Source organism: Triticum urartu, chromosome 2A (assembly GCF_056163025.1).
Source record: "Triticum urartu cultivar PI428250 chromosome 2A, HENAU_Tu73, whole genome shotgun sequence".
NCBI classification, from domain to species: Eukaryota; Viridiplantae; Streptophyta; class Magnoliopsida; order Poales; family Poaceae; genus Triticum; species Triticum urartu.
The window spans coordinates 757,670,524-757,692,687 of NC_141874.1; the positions used below are offsets into that span (position 1 = coordinate 757,670,524).

The window sequence follows — 22,164 nt, forward strand, 5'->3', positions numbered from 1 at the left end:
CGGTAAGACATCATCATAATGACCTCAATGTGACCAAGGAGTTGATCACGGGATGATGTGTTATGGAACGAGTAAAGAGACTTGCCGGTAACGAGATTGAAGAAGGTATGGGGATACCGACGATCGAATCTCAGGCAAGTATCATACTGGTAGACAAAGGGAATTGTATACGGGATTGATTGAATCCTCGACATCGTGGTTCATCCTATGAGATCATCGTGGAACATGTGGGAACCAACATGGGTATCCAGATCCCGCTGTTGGTTATTGGCCGAGAGATGTCTCGGTCATGTCTACGTGATTCCCGAACCCATAGGGTCTACACACTTAAGGTTCGGTGATGCTAGAGTTGTTATGGGAATTAGTATGCGGAGTTACCTGAACAAATACATTTAGGCTGCATGACACACACATATGGATAGACACTCCATTGGCCGTCGCACAAGCATATTGATCAGTATAGCAGGGACCTCTTGAAGCAGCTGAGGCAAAATAATGTGAATTTGGCAAAAGTGCACAGCATCATCGGAAGCATCTTTGGGAAGATGGAGAATGTACCATTCACGAAGAGGGCTCTATGGAATCTCTGTGGGAAGATAAGCCAGGAACAGTCAGAAGACGATGTGAGGAAAACAATGGGAAGTATTCCAAGAAATGTATTCAAAGGACCCCCAATTCACTTATCGGGTTGAAGCAGACAACGAGGGCAGGATCAGCACTTTGATGTGGGCTACCGGGAACAGCAGGGTGCAATACAGTTTCTTTGGTGATGTGGTTACATTTGACACAACTTACTGGACAAATCTCTACAACATGCCGTTTGGTTTATTTGTGGGTGTGAACAATCATTTTCATAGCACAATCCTGGCTGGAGTTTTGGTGCGACGAAGTGAAACAGTTGAAACATTTGATTGGGTTTTCTCAGAATTCATTAGGATAATGGGTGGTAAGGCACCGCAAACAATCTTGATAGGTAAGTAAATAATCATTGGCTACTGAACGAATTTCTTTATATCAGTGCGACACCGAGCCGATAATTCTAATGGTGGTCTAATCCGTACCTTTGCAGATCAGAACAGGGCTATGGAGGTGGCCATAAGGAATGTGATGCCCGGCACAGCTCACCGATGGCGCAAGTGGCATGCGTTAAAGAAGGCAAAAGAATCACTTGGTCCATTGTATTCAAAAAATAGTGACTTCCGTCCCGAGTTCCACAAGGTTGTCAATCACATGTTAACCATAGAGGAGTTTGAGGAAGGCTGGAAATACCTTATAGAGAAATACAATCTGAAGAGTCATGACTACATGACAAATTTGTATGAGATAAGGCATAAGTGGGCGAAGCCATACTTCAAAGGTGTGTTATGTGCAAAGATGACTAGCACTCAACGGAGTGAAAGTGCTAACCACATGTTAAAGAACTATGTGTCGCATGGGAGCCCAATGCATATATTTGTTAGGAAGTATATGACCTTAATATTTGACAGGGAGGCAGAAGAGAATCATGAGGAGAAGCGTACAACAATAGTAAGCAATGTCTCCATGATAACTGTTGATAGGGTTTAATTACACAATGAATAAGTTAAGGCATGGACTAATGCTAGTTTCTTTGCTTGTCCAGGGGAGGCCGCTCATGCGAGCAAATTTGGCTATAGAGAGGCATGCTGGGAAAATATACACTAGGGCTATGTTTGAGCAATTCGGACATATATTGTATGGGTGCGGTGCATATCAGGTTGAGGAGATTGAGAAAGCAAAAAATTACATTGCAATACATACCGATGCAGCGGGTAGGGAAAAGTGGTGTAAAACGTCATACAAGGTATCGGTTATGGAAGGAGGGGATGAGTTTGACTGCGAGTGTGGCCAGTTTGCACACCTGCTTTGCAGCCACGCCCTAAAGGTGATTGACTGTGTTGTTTATCATGAAATGTACACATTTTGAAATTATCAAATAATGGAGGTGGGCCATAGAGCTAACAATCGGTGCCCTCCGTTAATGTTGACAAATGCAGGTAATGGCCTTCATTCGTGTGACGGAGATCCAAAAAAACACATTCTAAAGCGGTGGACACGAGATGCAAGAGATATCCTTCCAACACTGCTCACACAGTACCAGAGGGACAATGCTCAAGAAAACCCATTCAGTTTCCGGCATTTCAATATGTATATGCAAGCTATGGAACTTGTGCGAATGGGAGACTGCAGTGTGGCCGCTTATGAGCATTTGATTTCATTGTTCAAACACTGTGCAGCAGAGATGAAGCCATTTACAGACCGCCGCATTGGGGGCAGCTGATGAGCGGGGGCAGCTCCTCAAAAACGGCGGTGCAGGATGATGAAGACATGCTCTCCGGATGGATTGGGGTAGTATGCTCGCACTGGATCGAGCGGTTAAACTACAAGAGGCTTCACTGGATCCGCAGCTATAAAGAGGAAGAGAAGCAGTGTCGGAGAAGATTGGTAGTTGGCAACCGTGTTGCCATAAATGAGTACAACGGCTCATTGGGAACAGAATCGGTGAAGGAATGGTCCAATCCGTCCTTCCTCCGTCTGATCCGCCGTGTTGCTAACTCACGGAGTTACCTGAGCTATGGGCCATGCCCTATTTCGGTGAATAGCAAAGAGGAGCATACACGTCACCACGGCACATATCGTGAGATATATAAAAGGTCCTGATTCCAAGAGCGTGTGAGCTCGGGCTCACATCAGCACTTTCGCTCCTCCTTGCCACTATACTATCAATGGACATGAGTACAACATGCCTACTATCTGGTTGACGGTATCTGTCCCAGGCATAAGGGTAGGACTAAGGTCAGTAGGAGAAAAAGACATCCACAAGACCACAAGCACCCACCAGTAAACCAAGTGCCGAAAAAGAAGAAGATTAGAGATAGGAGTGTTCGGACACTCTAACTAGGACCCCGACAACCACTGGTCACACCTCGACCACCGTATTTGTCACACTAATGCACTTGTATCCACCAGTTCATATCAATACCAACAGAAAGTAGGGTTTTACTTTTACGCTCAGATAGCGGCCCGAACCTGTATAAAACCCCCTTGCGTTCTTGTATAATCTTGCCCGTGGATTGACAAAACATTTTCGTCCATAGACAAACTCAAAAATATAGGGTATCATTGATCCGTGGTGTCCTGAGTACACACTCTGAAAAATACCCGACTACCAAGTGTTACCAGCTTCACGGATGGTACTAACACCGAAGGAATGTTCTGCACTTACAGCGGAAAACTCCCACTTCGGGACAACCAGAGGGAATCTTGTGATAACTTGGGATCAAATTTGGTTCCAGCATGGCTATGTTGGTGAGATCCATTATGTCATATTGTATGCCTACGATAAAGTTACTATGCTTCACCATCAAGAGTGAGAGAAATTTACGAGATAAGAAGTGAAACATACGAGGAGTACCGTAGTCGACAAATGGCGGTTAATTTTGATTTTGCCAATTCTAGCCAAGGTAAATTTTAAGTTCACTAATTTTAACATTCGTCTTTGCAATGCGTGACATCACCGCTTGTAAACTAACTTATATTGTGTTAATGGAGTTTACCGCTATTGGCACTCAGGTTCCACCGATGGGACCACCACCACTGCCGATGGGTTTCAACTTTCGGACCAACAACCCGTCATTTTCGTATACAATTTGGCACCCGCCCTCTCTTTCACTAATTTTCGGGCCTCCGCTGCTCGCAGCCCATGTAAACCTAAAGAAAAGAAATGAAAAAAGAGACACAGAGACTGAGAGAGGAAACCCACCGAACATAACCCCTCTCTCTCGCGAGCCATCCCGCCATCTGCACAATGGCCCTTCGCCTTCGCCGGCCGATACCTTGGTCCACGCGAACATAGGTGGGCCCTCACTAGTAGAAAACGGACCATTAGTACCGGTTTGTAAGGGCCTTTAGTGCCAGTTATGGAACCGGCACTAAAATTTCGGCACTAAAGGCCCCCCCCTTTAGTACCGGTTTGGCACGAACCGGCGCTAAAGTGCCACCACGTGACGTGAGTTCGCGCCCTGGTACGGGGGACCTTTAGTACCGGTTGGTGTTACCAACCGGTACTAAAGATTTTTTTTTGAAATTTTTTGGAAAAAAATTTTGATTTTTTTTATTTTTAATTTTTCTGAATTATTTGATGATTTAGTCTCTAATCACCTCTCTTAACTGCTCAAGTGTGGATCACTCATTCCAAATCATCTAACTTCCTGACCGGTCACCCATCCCTCTCACTACTCCAGCCCGAGCACGCTTAACTTTCAGGTTCTATTCTCCTTCGTTTCCGAGTCTGCACTTGTTGTTTTCCTAACAATAGTAAGATGTCAATCCTATTAACCCTCAGGAGTTTAGCTTGAGCATGAAATCACACATTTCACCGTTTGAGTTTGAAACTATTATTCTAAAAAAACAGTAATTATTTAGTAACGCTAATATTTCTTGAATAAGTTTGACCATAGTTTGACCATAGTTTGACCAGATTTGACCAAAATTCAAAAAATTGAAATAATTATTTGGTAACACTAATATTCTTGAATAATTATTTAGTAACACTAATATTCCTGAATAATTAGTTTGACCATAGTTTGACCACAGTTTGACCAGATCTGACCAAAATTGAAATAACTAAAATAATTATTTAGTAACACTAATATTCTAGAATAACTAGTTTGACCATTGTTTGACCACAGTTTGCCCACAGTTTGAATATTTTTCAATTTTAAAAGCCCCGTAACTTTTTTCTATTAGGTTTTTGAGGATTTTGCAAATGTTTAACGGGGTTTCCCCAGTTAAATTTGGATGTAACTTTTCGAGTAGATGATTTTTCATATAAAAAACTTTTTCATCCGAGTTAGTATGCAAAAGTTATGCCCATTTTTACAAATTTCAGAGAGATTTTGCAAATAAAGTCAAAATTCACATTTGCAAATTTTCCCAACAACTAGACCACATATCACATGGGAAAACTTATTTTCTTTTATTTTTTTTGACATTTCCATCATTTTCGTTTATTTTTTTTAAACTGAAAAGGCGATCCACCGGGGGGGGGGGGTAGAGTTTGAAAATTGCCCTATAGTGCCGGTTTGTGTCTCCAACCGGTACTATAGGTCAGACCCCGTTAGTACCGGTTCATGGCACGAACTGGTACTAAAGGTCTACTAAAGGTTAGACCTTTAGTACCGGTTGGCACGAACCGGTACTAAAGGTGATCGTGGGGCCCCGGCCTGACGCCAGCCTGCCACCACCCCTTTAGTACCGGTTCCTGCCACGAACTGGTACTAAAGGTTCAACACGAACTGGCATTAATGCAAATCCGTTCGAACGGCACTAATGGTATCATTAGTACCGGCTCAAATACAAACCGGCATTAATGTGCTTCACGTTTGACCCTTTTTCTACTAGTGCCTATTGTTGTATGGAATATCAATGTAGGTGGTCATCCGGTCGAAAATTTTCCATCCTACCCGAAATATCACCCGTCCCGCTGAAATATTCGACGCCGTATGATTCCGGCGGACAGCCGAGATTGACACAAAAGTGAGATCAATCCGTGCGAATCAAAATGGACCAATCGACATTCAGCATGTGGCATGTTTCAATTTTTGCTTTCGCCCGCGTGCTTTCTCAAATTTTCAGGCATCCGCGCGCTCAGCCAATCCAAATCCATTCGAAGAGAATAAAAAAAAGAAAAAAAAGAGAATAAAATAAACGAACAAAAGAGAGCCAGAGAGGAACCCACCGAACCAGACTCGTCTCTCTCTCCCCCACGACTCCGCGCCGCCGCCGCCACGAACGCCGGCCATTTCCGGCGAGACCCGGCGGCTCCCCTGCCCCCGCGCCTTCCACCCATCCGGCGCTCGCGGCCTCCAGTCTCACCCGCGGCTAGGGTTTCGCCCCCTGTCCGTTTTTCTGGAGGTCGGGCATGGCGCGGGCGGGCCAAGCGCCCGCGACGAGGGCGCCGTATCCGGGGGCAGGCCTCCCTTCTCCTCACACTGCAGCCGCTGGCCTCCTCCTAATCGAGGAGGAGGAGCAGGAGCAGGTGGGGCGCACCTAGCCCCCAAGGTCGCCGCCGTCGAGGGCTTCTACGACCTGGATCCCGACCTCCACGGCGCCGTCGCTCCAGCAACTCGAGGTCAAGGTGCTCCCCCTTCTCTGTTTGATTCGATCCGGCAGCCGCGGATGTGGATGTGGGTTCCTCACGCCTCTCTGTCTGCCCTGTTCGTGATGTGCTGCAGGAGAAGTCCACTCACGCGATGTGCCCGTCCATGGAGAGGAGCAGCAGCAGCTCAAGGTCGATTTTCTCCTCCACTCCTCTCTCGTTTTGAAATCCTAGGCTGGCTTGGGTTACCTCATGTGCTTACTTGCTTCCCTATTTGCTTGCTTGCTGTTGCTCTTACTCATGGCCGTCCAGATTAGCTAGCATGCTTAGGCAGCCTATGGTGGTCACTATTTTTCTCATGTGATTCAACTCTACAAATACTCTGCCTGTTTAAAATCTGAAACAAATTGCTTGGTTTGCTGCTGGTCTGAATCCACTCACATGCTTGACAGAATTCAACTTGCTGCTATTGCTGTCACACCCTAGTGCTTATAATGAGATAAACATCGCTGCATTATTTGCCAATTCATCCATTTGCTTGCTTGCTGCCTCAAGAATAAATTCACTAAAGTTCAATTTAGTTGCATGCCTCTTGGAATCTTGTTGAGACTGCTGCCATAAAGCATACGTGCTCTACTTCTGAGATAAGCTTTATAATTTATTTATGATTGCACATCCTAGCTAGTATGCCATCATTAGCATGAACCCCTGTCATAAGTTACATGCCTATTAATTAATTATCCTTGTTTTCTTGCTGGTGCTTCTCTATTGAACCATTGTTTCATCAAGAAATCTGGGAGTACCCTTTTCTTTCACAAAAAATTAACTTTTGTACCAAGATTGTTTCAAGTTACTTGGGTGAAGAAGGACGTGAAGAAGTTACCCATCCTGGATTATTTATTCTCCTTCATTGTTGCTGCTTATCTCATCAACACATGATGATTTTTTGTTTACTTGCTGACCGCACAGATATGCACGGAGAAGAAGACCATCCTCTCCGCTGACGACACCTGTGGTGGTAAAAATTCAGAGACCAACACCTGTAGCAGCAGGTCTCAAGGTGCAGACCATGTCTTTGCTGAATTTTTTGTCAAGTGTGTGATATGTTATATTAGTGGATGGAGTTAAAGCATCATTGCAGAGCATTGTTTTCTTGCTGGTGCTTCTGTATTGAACCATTGGTTTCATGAATAGATCTGGGAGTACCCTTTTATCTCAGTATCTTTTATTACTTGTGTAGATTTGTTAAGTTTGTGCTCTCTGCCATTTAGTTGTGCTCTATAGTTCCTTTGCGTAGGATGGTTGGATGATATCTCTGTAATTCCTGTGCTCTATAGTTCTTTTGCGTAGGATACTTGGGTGTGGTTGATGGTCACGTCCCTCCATGATTAGGCCCTGTAGGGCCTACAGGTCTCCGTATGATGTGAGTGTGTGGTTGATGGTCACATAATAGCTAAGGTTTTTATTTTGCTACTGACTGGTATCTCAGTTTGCACCGATCTAGCTAACTGTTAATATCACTTAAACATGCTACTGGCTGGACACTATTTGTCAGCGCTCCTGTCCTTGGTGGATCAACTTTGATGCAGAAAATGTGTCAATTTTCTATGGCAAAAGCTTGATCTGAAACTGATGAAAATTGTAGTTTTTGATTTTCCATATTAAACCTGGATCATAAGCAGTACTGTATGCGCAAGCAAACATTTGAAGTGAAATTCTTCCATGTATCCTCTGTACTGTACTGTAGATTTAATTAATGTAGATGAATACATGCATATAGCCTTGCAGTTTTATCATGTGCATGCCATTCAAACAACTTGCTCTTATCCTTGCAGATGGAGTAGGAGGACGAGCAGCAGCAGCAACAGCAGCACATGAGCCTGATGATGGAGCATGATAACCGTAGATTTAATTTCGGTTATCGTGCTGGATATGACTGAACTTGTTGTGCTCATGTTGGATATGACTGTGAACTTGTCACGCTCGTGTTGGATATGACTGATCTTGTTGTGCTTGTGTTGGATGTGACTATGAACTTCGTTTGGACTATGCAATGGATTTGATGTTATATATGTGGATTCTCATTCAAGTTCATCTAGTAACCTAAAGCTGATGGTTCAACTAGCTCATATGAACCTCCCATGGTCTTTTATTTCCTTGCAAGATCCTCTAGATTGGTGTCAGCAGCCTTACTCTCTGTAGCTGGGCCATCCAGAGGGGTGCCCCTTGGGTTCAGGCCTGCTAGCAAACTACACGGGAGGAGTACAAATAGAAGAGGAAGCCAACTGAAGACGGGGACGTACGGAGGGGATTCGGCCTCGGCTTCCTGGCTCGGCTGGGTGTTCCTCACTACTGTTCATCCTCCTGTGTTTCCTCGATGAACTCCATTAGATAGCTTCTAGCTCCTTCACAAATGGCCTATAATCTGCGAATCGTTGCTAGTTGAGTCCAGATAGTATTGTGTTGTCAACAACTTCATCTTTTATTTCCTTGAAAACAATCATCATCTTGGTGGCTCACATGAACCTCCCATGCATGTTGATTTGTTGACTGAAGCTAGTTTTTTTTCTCAAAAGAAATCATCATTATTAGTTTTTGGGCACATTTCTCCTCTTCCACCTGTAGTTCGTAGTTAGGATAAGCTGGTAACACCCAACCTTGAGAACACTGAGTTTGTGTGCATTTTATGATTTAAGAAGTCTCTCCTTTTACAGTAATTACGTTGAGTCTCTTCTTGTGTATGTCCTACAGCTAGATTCATGTGTACTTATTTCCAAGTTAATTAAATGCCTGTTGCTTTGTTTGATTACATACACTAGTTTGCTTGTTGAGTATCATCATCATATATATGGCAGTTTGCTTAAAACCTGTATTGCCCAAGTTTGCCAATCATGTAAATTATGATCATGCAGGCATGAATGCTCTAGCTTGTAAGGAAATCACCACTACTGTATACAATACTACTCCCTCCGTCCCATAATATAAGAGCGTTTTTGGCACTACACTAGTATAAAAAATGTTGTTATATTATGGGACGGAGGGAGTAGCAGTTAATTGCAACTCCTTCAACATTGTTGCAAAACAGTAATAATACATAAGCAGTGGCACGTACATAATGATCCGAGTCGGTCAGGTCTAAAGCTAGGGTAGTATGCGATCTGGCCGCATGCCGATCCGCAGGTGACGCCGGTCAAGTGGCTCCACCCGGATGTAAACAAACTTGTCAAATGCCTGAAAGCGGATCCACCTCAACGGCCCCTCCTTGAGGTGATTATCCAGAATGCGGACATGAAGGCCGTCCTTAGGCTTGCCGCCAACGACCTCTCCTCCCTCTCCCGGCACCAACACATACGCAACGCATACCACGAGGTGGTTCGCCTTGCCCATCTCCCCGGGGTAGACGTTGTGGGGGTCGATTTGGGTGTGCCAGTAATTGGGCCCCGTGTAGAGGTCGCCCAATATGGGTCCCATTTCGCGCATCATCCTCGCGAGGGCTTGTGGGGTGCAGTCGCTCCTGGAGAACTCCCAGGCGGCCTCGAACCGGAGCACGCACCTTCTCCACCCAGGGACATGCTCCGTTCTCAGCCCGATATTGTCTTTCTTCATGAAATTCAGAATGTCGAGCGTGCAGGCTTCCAGACGCCGGCCTTCCAGCAGGCGTACTTGAGGTAATGCACGTCGCTGAGCACGTAGGGGAAGGTGCGTGCTCCGTAGCGCCGCTCCAAGGCGAGACGGTGCGTGCTCCGTAGCGCCGCTCCAAGGCGAGACGGTGCTGTGCGTGGATACACACTGCGCACGCGCAGATTACACAGGCACCTACAGTACAGTGTAGTAGTAGAGTATCTGTGTCAATCTTCTTGTGTGCGAGCACAGAAAAAAAAAGGACTAGTTAGAAACAAAAGAAATATTGTCAGAAAAAGACACTTACTATCGCCTCTGCCGTTGACATCTCTAGGCTGATATATCGGCCGTCCCATGATCCTCTCCCAGTTCCATGCCTTGGGTAGATCGTCGACTATGGGACAACCGTCATATGTCTTCTTGAGCCACCCACGAATTACCCCAAACCAATACCGACAGAGCGCCCCCAGGCACGACCGTGACACACAGCCGCCTCTTGGCTGTACCAGTAATATGTCAATGGCCGCCCCTTGTCTGCCATCTGAAACAACTAGCATGCACAGGTTATCACAAGCATCCAGCTTACTAATTACGTACGTATTTACAAGACCATAATTGACTACTCTACTTATCTACTGCAGGACTTTGCAGAATATGAGTCGACCGATCAAGCGCATGTACAGTGCCAAGATCGATCAAACTAACTAGCTAGCATTATATAAAGAGAGTAACTTGACTTGTCTGCCACCGGGTCAGTCAAACTACTAAAATGCAGTACATCAGTCGCCAAATAAGATCAAAGCTAAATAGCAATGCTGTGCATACAACAGTATCAAGAACACAATAGTTTCAGCTAAAATCCGCGCACTGTGCATAACAGCAATGCAAGCACGAATGTAGGAAATGCCAAAGGCAGGGAGCAAAGAAATACGGACACAAAGCTCTCACCAGAGATTTCGGTGTCTCCGGCGAGGGGCAGGACAAGTGGACCGCTAGCTTCTGCCTGGAGGACACGGGGACGGCGCCGGACGACCCAGCCCACGCCGAGGACCCGGAAGACTCCATGGTTGGAGTCGCCGGGGCGGCGCCTCCGGACGTAGTACTCATCCGGATCGCCGGCGGGGCGCTGCCGCGGGGCCTCCTCGCACCACTCTAGTGCGATCTGCAATTCAATCGCAAAGAAGCACGCTCATTCTCTGAAATTTCTGATGGAAATCACAAGCAAAAAAATTGAACAGCTGCCAAGAAAGCCACAATTGCCGGGGATGAAACTAGAGCAAGATGCCAAGAACGAGAGCCCGGGGGGGATGTGTCGCAAAGAACAGCTGAGAGAACTCCAGTTTTACATGAACAGAAACAAAAGTTGTTTTCTCGCGGGATGAAATTAGCGCAATACAGAACCAAATTCCAGTGCGATTCGAATTAAAAGCATCCAAGAAACCAAAGAACATGGCAAGAAAGCGATGAACTAGCGGACGGATCATGGCGAACTCACCCGAATTGCGCCTCGGGGGCCAGGCCGCTCCGGCATGGGATCGACGATCAGGTACGTCCTGGCGCAGACTTTCTCGAAGCTGGAGCGCTCCGACGGCTCGCCGAGGACGCGCGGGGCGGACGCCGGCGCACCACCCCGTGCGGCTGCGGCGAGGTGCGGCGCGCAGCGCCTGCGATGGGTGGCGCCCTCCCCGTGCTCGTCGGCGATGAGTTGCGGCCCGGGCGGCCCGCAGCGCCTGCGGCGGGTGGCGCCCTGCCCGTCCTCGTCGGCGACGAGGTGCGCGCGGCTCCGCGGCCGCACGTGGTTCCCGTCGCGGAACCGATCCATGGATCGCCGGGGCAGGTCAAACAAGGAGCAGAGTTTCTGGGCGTGGCGAGAGGTAAGGACGGCGACCTTGGAATTGGAAGGATGGGTTCGGCGATGTTGCGAAGCGGGGGTGGAGAGCGAGCGGACGACGAGTTCGCGTCGAGTAGGGCACGGTTCCCTTTGGCTGCCAAGACTAGCAATTGAACTTCAGGAGTAGAGTAATATTCAATAAGAGTAGTATGGTAGTTTCAGATGTTATTGCTTCTTTGGTCCAGTGGCAAGTCTTATCCTCTTTCACGCCGATCTGCGCTGGTTCGAGAACTAAGAAAGCCTCAACTTTTTGTTTTCTTTCTATTTTTCGTCATAATATTAAGAAGATATGCATGACCTCCGATTTTTAGTTTCCATGTACTTTTTTTCCATTCGACCAAATAACAACATATTAAGGCCTAATCTGTTCAAAGTTATCTATGCTATAAGAACACATATATTTTAGAGTGTAATGATATATGATTATTATTCCTGTTAATATTGTTTACCTAATCCACACAAAACTAAACTAATCTTAAAGATTCTAATTAAGTTTAGCATGTCAAGCCAAACATAATTTTTAAGAGACCCGCAAGTAAAAAAAGATTTAATTGGAGTTCGCATTAATCATATTATCATTTGATTTATGGAAGTTGAAAAGTAAGTGTTATGTCTGTTGTTGAAGGTAAATACTTTAGGTTTTCTTTCAAACCTTATGTATATATATGGGTCAAATTGATACTTTAACTAATCCGCTCCTTGGCACTGGGGTGGACATGACCGTTGGAGGTCGCATTTTGGTGTTTGTGGGCGACTCCGAGGACGAAACCGATCCTGATGGCGATCCATTTGTGCAACCTACTACCGGTGACGATCCCCGGTTGACTGGATCTTCTTCCCCGACTCCTTCATTGTTCGCCGATGACGCTCGCTGGGTTGGCTACTCCGCGATGTAGGCGGGAGTGTTTCTTCATATCCCAGAATCCGATCTGGCAAGAGTGGAGCAGCGACACGTAGGGGTCTGTGGTTCTGAGGAGGAAGTGAAGGCTGATATGGTGATGCAGGTGGCGGCGGGGCGATTTTCACGCCCGTGGAAGGTCCTCTTTCGGTGGTATCACGCATGGTGATCTCCCTCGGCAACATCCTCGCCAGTTCATGGACCCAGGTATAGTACATAACAGGAAAAAGAAGAGCAACTTTGCATCGGCTCAGGTAGGGATTGCTCGGAACCCGGGGTTGCCCCAGTTCGTCGTCCTCTGCCGGGAGTTTAGATGATCCCAGTGGCTGCTACTTGTGATAGGCCTTGGGATTTCCCCGGAGTATGTCACTCAATTGAGAACCAAGGTTTATTGAATCAGTAGGAGATTCACACAAACAAAGATAAAGGGTCTACACACACACAAAACAAATACTTGTTGCACCCAGTGCGGACAAGAGGGTAGTCAATTTCCTTGCACTCATTAATTGTAAATATTAATTATGGTAATGGTAGTTAGATAAATTACAAACAAAATAAAAGTAAATAAATTGCAGCAAGGTATTTAGTGTTTTAATAAGATGATGTGAATGGACCCGGGGCCATATCTTTCACTAGATGCATCTCTCTAATGAGCGTAGAATTAGTATTAGGCAATTGATAGAAATCGCATAATTATGGCATTATTCATGGCATGATCAATACATGGCATTACGTCTGTGACAAGTAGACCGAAACGATTCTGCATCTACTACCATTACTAGACCCCACGGCCGCTATCCAGCATGCGTCTTAAGGTATTAAGTTCATAACAAACAGAGTAATGCTTGGAGCATGATGACATAATATGGAAAAACTAAGACCAATCAATATGATCGAACCCCATCGTTTTACCCTTAGTAGCAAGAATACAAATACGTGCCTTGCTACCCCTTTTGTCACGAGGTGAGGACACCGCAAGATTGAATCTACTACTATGCACCTCCCCCACTAATGATAAATCAATCTAGTTTGCCAAAATAAATGGATAGATCGGAGAGAATTACATAGCTATAGAAATCACACATAATAAAGTTTAGAAAAGACTCAATTACTTTCGACGAATAATCTGATCATAAACCCACAATTCATCGGATCCCAACAAACGCACCGCAAAAAGATTACATCGAATTAATCTCCGAATAGAACATTGCTTTGAAGATCAGAGAGAGAGAGATAGAGAGAGAGAGAGAGAGGTACTACTATGAACTAGTAAGTCCTGTGGGGAACTACTCACGCATCAGTGGAGAGGCAACAATGTTGATGTAGAAGCCCTTCATGATCGATTCCCCCTCCGGTAGAGTACCAAAAAAGGTCTCCAGATGGGACCATGGAAGAACAGATGCTTGTGATACGTCTCCATCGTATCTACTTTTCCTAATGATTTTCCTCTTGTTTTGGACTCTAATTTGCATGATTTGAATGTAACTAACCCGGACTGATGCTGTTTTTAGCAGAACTACCATGGTGTTGTTTTTGTGCAGAAATAAAAGTTCTCAGATTGGAACGGAACTTTACGAGGAATTTTTATACAAATAAAGAGAATTTTTGGAGCCAAGAACCACCGGAGGGGGCCACCTGGGTGGGCACAACCCACCAGGGCGCCCCCCTTCCAGGCGCGCCCAGGTGGGTTGTCCCCACCTGGTGGCCCCGCAGACCCTGAAACCGACGCTATAAAATCACATATTTCCAGAAAAAAATCAGTGAGAAAGAATTATCGCGTTTCACGAGACGAAGCTATCGACGTCTCTTGTTCTTCATCGGGAGGCCAGATCTGGAGTCCGTTTGGGGCTCAGGAGAGGGGGATCTTCGATCTTTGCCATCACCAACCCTTCTCCATCACCAATTCCATGATTCTCTCCACCGGGAGTGAGTAATTCCTTTGTAGGCTTGCTGGTCGGTGAGGAGTTGGATGAGATTCATCATGTAATTGAGTTAGTTTTGTTAGGGCTTGATCCCTAGTATCCATTATGTTCTGAGATTGATGTTGCTATGACTTTGCCATGCTTAATGCTTGTCACTTTGGGCCCGGGTGCCATGATTTCAGATCTGAACTGTTTATCTTATCACCATTATATCTATGTTCTAGATCCGATCTTGCAAGTTATAGTCACCTACTACGTGTTATGATCCGGCAACCCCGGAGTGACAATAGTCGGGACACTTCCCGGTGATCACCGTAGTTTGAGGAGTTCATGTATTCACCGTGTGTTAATGCTTTGTTCCGATTCTCTATTAAAAGGAGGCCTTGATATCCCTTAGTTTCTAATAGGCCCCCGCTGCCACGGGAGGGTAGGACAAAAGATGTCATGCAAGTTCTTTCCATAAGCATGTATGACTATTTACGGAATTCATGCCTACATTATATTTATGAACTGGAGCTAGTGCCGCATCGCCCTAGGTTGTAACTATCACATGATGAATATCATCCAACAAATCGCCGATCCAATGCCTACGATTTTCCTATATATTGTTCTTGCTAAGTTACTACTATTGCTGTTACTATTATCACTTCTACAAAATCATTGATATCACTGTTACCGTCACTATCGCTGTTTCTACTACTATCAAAACTATCATACTACTTTGCTACCGATCACTTTGCTGCAGATAATTAATCTCCAGGTGTGGTTGAATTGACAACTCAGCTGCTAATACTTACAAATATTCTTTGGCCCCCCTTGTGTCAAATCTATAAATTTGGTTTGAATACTCTACCCTTGAAAACTGTTGCGATCCCCTATACTTGTGGGTTATCAAGACCTTTTTCTGGCGCCGTTGCCGGGGAGCATAGTTATATTTGTTGAGTCACTTGGGATTATTATCAAATTGTCACTATGAAGAATCTGAAGGATGCTAAGACTAAGATTTTTCCCTCTAAGACGAGGGGAGGAAGGAGCTGCCATCTAGCTCTGCTTTAGATTCACCTTCTGTTATAAGTAAACTTGCAACACCACCACATGCTATTGATTCTGATATGTCGCAAGTTATTGATTATGCTGCTTCTGGTATAATGCTAGTTATGATGATGCTAGTATCTTGCTTGATAATGTGCCACTGTTGGAATCAACCACGTAGTAGAAGTCCTGTCCGGTATGGACTAGGAGCAGTCACTGACTTGGTTTTGTAATAGGCTAGCAGCTAATATAAATACCCGTGTACCCCTACGTTGTAACACCAGATCAAATCAAAGCAATAAAGTGCAAAGGCTCGACACGAGCCTCTTGGCCAACTCGGCGAGTCTGTGTATTGTGTTTCCGACGAACTTGGTCTATGCTAGCTAGCTAGACACGAGAATCCATCCACCAGGGTGCTTGCCTGCTTGTTTATCGCTGTACGTGCACGTCTCCGTCGAAGCAGCCGGAAGCAATCGGCTGTAGCTTGTACGTCGCTGCGTATTGTCGAAAAGTACTCGACAACGTCGTCATCAAGGTCGGTTTGTGCCAACAATTGGTATCAGAGCAAGGTTGAACTTCTATTATGGAGGATCATGGCAGACGATGAGAAGACCAAGCAGCTGGCAGAGTACTCCGGTGCGGCTAAAGTAATTGCTGTTCCGGCGAGTTCGTCGTATCTACGGTTTGATCGCGAGAACTTCGGGGTCTGGAAGGCCCTCATGGAGTGTGGTCTCCGCGCCAACGAGCTATGGGACGCGGTGGATCCCGGAGGCGACGCGTTCAAGAAGGAGGGAGCCGAGCACCGAAAGGATCGGCAGGCGGCGTCGGCGATTTATTCAGTGATGCCGATGGATGTCCTCCAGCACCTGATCGCCAAAGAAACGGCGAAGGAAGCGTGGGATACCTTGAAGCTCATGTTCGAGGGACACACCCGCGTCAAGCAAGCCAATATCCAAAATCTCCTAAGGAACTATGAGACTTTGGTCATGGGCGACAATGAGTCCGTGGATGCGTTCGCTTCATGGGTGGCTACTCTCGTCAATCGGATCCGCGCGCTTGGTGAAAACCTCACGGAGACCTCGGTTGTCCGGCGGTTCTTGCGCGCAGCCCCTCCCCGGTACCTGTAAATTGTCACGGCGATCGAGCAGTGCATCGATCTCAAGACTCTCTCCATCGACGATCTCGTCGGACGCTACAAGGCTCACGACGAGCGTATGCGGTACAGTCTTGGGGATGGGAGGAACGATGAGAATGTCATGCTCACACGGGCTCAGTGGCTGGCGCTGGACTCAAGGAGAGGAGGCGAGGGCTCTAGCAGCAACACTCGCCAAGATCGTGTGCCAAAAGAACAAAGTAAGAAGAACGCCAGCGACGACGCTCCGAAGAAGAAGTTTGACAAGCGCAAGATCAAGTGTCACAACTGTGGCATCATGGGGCACTTCAAGTTGGAGTGCAAGAAACCACCGAAGGACAAAGCTCTCCTGACCAAAGGAGGCAATGATGGAGACATGATGCTCATGGTCGAAGTATGCGAGCTAATGGACAAGGACAGTCCAGCTCCAAAGGCGCCGGCTACAGAGATGAAGGAAATATGCCCTAGAGGCAATAATAAAGTTATTATTTATTTCCTTATTTCATGATAAATGTTTATTATTCATGCTAGAATTGTATCAACCGGAAACATGATACATGTGTGAATACATAGACAAACAGAGTGTCACTAGTATGCCTCTACTTGACTAGCTCGTTGATCAAAGATGGTTATGTTTCCTAGCCATAGACATGAGTTGTCATTTGATTAACGAGATCACATCATTAGGAGAATGATGTGATTGACATGACCCATTCCGTTAGCTTAGCACTCGATCGTTTAGTATGTTGCTATTGCTTTCTTCATGACTTATACATGTTCCTATGACTATGAGATTATGCAACTCCCGTTTGCCGGAGGAACACTTTGTGTGCTACCAAACGTCACAACGTAACTGGGTGATTATAAAGGAGCTCTACAGGTGTCTCCAAAGGTAGATGTTGGGTTGGCGTATTTCGAGATTAGGATTTGTCACTCCGATTGTCGGAGAGGTATCTCTGGGCCCTCTCGGTAATGCACATCACTTAAGCCTTGCAAGCATTGCAACTAATGAGTTAGTTGCGAGATGATGTATTACGGAACGAGTAAAGAGACTTGCCGGTAACGAGATTGAACTAGGTATCGGATACCGACGATCGAATCTCGGGCAAGCAACATACCGATGACAAAGGGAACAACGTATGTTGTTATGCGGTCTGACCGATAAAGATCTTCGTAGAATATGTAGGAACCAATATGGGCATCAAGGTCCCGCTATTGGTTATTTACCGGAGACGTGTCTTGGTCATGTCTACATTGTTCTCGAACCGTAGGGTCCGCACGCTTAAGGTTTCGATGACAGTTATATTATGAGTTTATGAGTTTTGATGTACCGAAGGAGTTCGGAGTCCCGGATGAGATCGGGGACATGACGAGGAGTCTCGAAATGGTCGAGACGTAAAGATCGATATATTGGACGACTATATTCGGACATCGGAAAGGTTCCGAGTGATTCGGGTATTTTTTGGAGTACCGGGGAGTTACGGGAATACGGGGAAGAGTATTGGGCCTTAATGGGCTTTAGTGGGAAGGAGCCAGGAGGTGGCGCGCGCCCCTCCCAAGCCCAGTCCGAATTGGACAAGGGGTTTGGGGCGCGGCCCCCCTCTCCCTTCCTTCTCCACTTCCCTCCTTTCCCCCCTTCTCCTAGTTGGACTAGGAAAGAAGGAGTCCTACTCCCGGTGGGAGTAGGACTCCCCTTGGCGCGCCCTCCTCCTAGGGCCGGCCTCCTCCTCCCCAGAACACACAAGTTGATCTTCGTGATCGTTCCTTAGCCGTGTGCGGTGCCCCCCTCCACGATATTACACCTCGGTCATATTATAGCGGTGCTTAGGCGAAGTCCTGCGATGGTTGAACATCAAGATCGTCACCACGCCGTCGTGCTGTCGGAACTCCTCCCCGAAGCTTTGCTGGATCGGAGCCCGGGGTGCGTCATCGAGCTGTACGTGTGTCAAGAACTCGGAGGTGCCGGAGTAACGGTGCTTGGATCGGTTGGACCGGGAAGACGTACGACTACTTCCTCTACGTTGTGTCAATGCTTCCGCTTAGGTCTACGAGGGTACGTAGACAACACTCTCCCCTCTCGTTGCTATGCATCACCATGATCTTGTGTGTGCGTAGGAAATTTTTTAAAATTACTACGTTCCCCAACAGTGGTATCAGAGCCTAGGTTTTATGGTTTGATGTTATATGCACGAGTAGAACACAAGTGAGTTGTGGGCGATATAAGTCATACTGCCTACCAGCATGTCATACTTTGGTTCGGCGGTATTGTTGGATGAAGCGGCCCGGACCGACATTACGCGTACGCTTACGCGAGACTGGTTCTACCGCCGTGCTTTACACACAGGTGGCTGGCGGGTGTCAGTTTCTCCAACTTTAGTTGAACCAAGTGTGGCTACGCCCGGTCCTTGCGAAGGTTAAAACGGCATCAACTTGACAAACTATCGTTGTGGTTTTGATGCGTAGGTAAGATTGGTTCTTGCTTAAGCCCGTAGCAGCCACGTAAAACTTGCAACAAACAAAGTAGAGGACGTCTAACTTGTTTTTGCAGGGCATGTTGTGATGTGATATGGTCAAGACATGATGCTAAATTTTATTGTATGAGATGATCATGTTTTGTAACTGAGTTATCGGCAACTGGCAGGAGCCATATGGTTGTCGCTTTATTGTATGCAATGCAATCGCCCTGTAATGCTTTACTTTATCACTAAGCGGTATCCATAGTCGTAGAAGCATAAGATTGGCGAGATGACAACGATGCTACGATGGAGATCAAGGTGTCGCGCCGGTGACGATGGTGATCATGACGGTGCTTCGGAGATGGAGATCACAAGCACAAGATGATGATGGCCATATCATATCACTTATATTGATTGCATGTGATGTTTATCTTTTATGCATCTTATCTTGCTTTGATTAACGGTAGCATTATAAGATGATCTCTCACTAAATTATCAAGAAGTGTTCTCCCTGAGTATGCACCGTTGCCAAAGTTCGTCGTGCCCAGACACCACGTGATGATCGGGTGTGATAAGCTCTACGTCCATCTACAACGGGTGCAAAACAGTTGCACACGCGGAATACTCAGGTTATACTTGACGAGCCAAGCATATACAGATATGGCCTCGGAACACGGAGACCGAAAGGTCGAGCGTGAATCATATAGTAGATATGATCAACATAAAGATGTTCACCATTGAAAACTAATCCATTTCACGTGATGATCGGTTATGGTTTAGTTGAATTTGGATCACGTGGTCACTTAGAGGATTAGAGGGATGTCTATCTAAGTGGGAGTTCTTAAGTAATATGATTACTTGAACTTTAATTTATCATGAACTTAGTCCTGGTAGTATTTTGCAAATTATGTTGTAGATCAATAGCTCGCGTTGTTGCTTCCCTGTGTTTATTTTGATATGTTCCTAGAGAAAATTGTGTTGAAAAATGTTAGTAGCAATGATGCGGATTGGATCCGTGATCTGAGGTTTATCCTCATTGCTGCACAGAAGAATTATGTCCTTGATGCACCGCTAGGTGACGGGCCTATTGCAGGAGCAGATGCAGACGTTATGAATGTTTGGCTAGCTCAATGATGACTACTTAATAGTTTAGTGCACCATGCTTAACGGCTTAGACTCGGGACTTCAAAGACGTTTTGAACGTCATGGACCATACGAGATGTTCCAGGAGTTGAAGTTAATATTTCAAGCAAATACCCGAGTTGAGAGATATGAAGTCTCCAACAAGTTCTATAGCTAAAAGATGGAGGAGAATCGCTCAACTAGTGAGCATGTGCTCAGATTGTCTGGGTACTACAACCGCTTGAATCAAGTGGGAGTTAATCTTCCAGATAAGATAGTGATTGACAGAATTCTCTAGTCACCATCACCAAGTTAGTAGAACTTCGTGATGAACTATAATATGCAAAGGATAACGGAAACAATTCCCAAGCTCTTCGTGATGCTGAAATCGACGAAGGTAGAAATCAAGAAAAACATCAAGTGTTGATGGTTAACAAGACCACTAGTTTCAAGAAAAGGGCAAAGGGAAGAAGGGGAACTTCAAGAAGAATGGCAAACAAGTTGCTGCTCAAGTGAAGAAGCCCAAGTCTGGACCTAAGCTTGAGACTGAGTGCTTCTACTGCAAAGGGACTGGTCACTGGAAGCGGAACTACCCCAAGTATTTGGCGGATAAGAAGGATGGCAAAGTGAACAAAAGTATATTTGATATACAAATTATTGATGTATATTTTACTGGTGTTCGTAGCAACCCCTCGGTATTTGATACTGGTTCAGTTGCTAAGAGTAGTAACTCGAAACGGGAGTTGCAGAATGAACAGGAACTAGTTAAGGGTGAAGTGACGATGTGTGTTGGAAATAGTTCCAAGATTGATATGATCATCATCGCACACTCCCTATACTTTCGGGATTAGTGTTAAACCTAAATAAGTGTTATTTGGTGTTTGCATTGAGCATGAATATGATTTGATCATGTTTATTGCAATACGGTTATTCATGTAAGTTAGAGAATAATTGTTGTTCTGTTTACATGAATAAAACCTTCTATGGTCATACACCCAACGAAAATGGTTTGTTGGATCTCGATCGTAGTGATACACATATTCATAATATTGAAGCCAAAAGATGCAAAGTTAATAATGATAGTGCAACTTGTTTGTGGCACTGCCGTTTAGGTCATATTGGTGTAAAGCGCATGAAGAAACTCCATGCTGATGGATTTTTGGAATCACTTGATTATGAATCACTTGATGCTTGCGAACCATGTCTCTTGGGCAAAACGACTAAAACACCGTTCTCCAGAACAATGGAGCAAGCAACAGATTTGTTGGAAATCATACATACTGATGTATGTGGTCCGATGTGTGTTAAGGCTCGCGGCGGGTATCATTATTTTCTGACCTTCACAGATGATTTGAGCAGATATGGGTATATCTACTTGATGAAACATAAGTCTGAAACATTTGAAAAGTTCAAAGAATTTCAGAGTGAAGTGGAAAATCATCGTGACAAGAAAATAAGGTTTCTACAATCTGATCGCAGAGACAAATATTTGAGTTACGAGTTTGGTCTTCAATTAAAACAATGTGGAATAGTTTCACAAATTCATGCCACCTGGAACACCACAGCATAATGGTGTATCCGAACGTCATAACCGTACTTTATTGGATATAGTACAATCTATGATGTTTCTTACCGATTTACCAATATCGTTTTGGGATCATGCATTAGAGACAGCTGCATTCACGTTTAAAAGGGGCACCATCTAAGTCCGTTGAGATGACACAATATGAACTATGGTTTGGCAAGAAACCAAAGTTGTCGTTTCTTAAAGTTTGGGGTTGCGATGCTTATAAGAAAAAGTTTCATCATGATAAGCTCAAACCCAAATCGGAGAAATGTGTCTTCATAGGATACCCAAAGGATATAGTTGGGTACACCTTCTATCACAGATCCAAAAGGCAAGACATTCGTTGCTGAGAATGGATACTTTCTAGAGAAGAAGTTTCTCTCGAAAGAAGTGAGTGGGAGGAAA

At 45.4% G+C, this 22,164-nt stretch overlaps 1 protein-coding gene and 1 pseudogene across 1 annotated transcript; both read left to right on the forward strand.

Annotated features, from left to right (window-relative positions):
• Nucleotides 1-1,077: 1,077 nt before the first annotated feature.
• Nucleotides 1,078-8,216, forward strand: LOC125534546 (uncharacterized; annotated as a pseudogene).
• Nucleotides 8,217-16,075: 7,859 nt separating this feature from the next.
• On the forward strand, nt 16,076-16,609 carry LOC147987887 (uncharacterized). The gene has a single exon (XM_087542534.1). The coding sequence runs from the start codon at nt 16,076-16,078 to the stop codon at nt 16,607-16,609; it is 534 nt and encodes a 177-aa protein (XP_087398660.1).
• The last annotated feature ends 5,555 nt before the right edge of the window (nt 16,610-22,164 follow it).

What these genes read in the sequence shown, in the direction of transcription:
- LOC147987887 (XM_087542534.1), top strand. Translation starts at nt 16,076, where the DNA reads ATGGCAGACGATGAGAAGACCAAGCAGCTGGCAGAGTACTCCGGTGCG.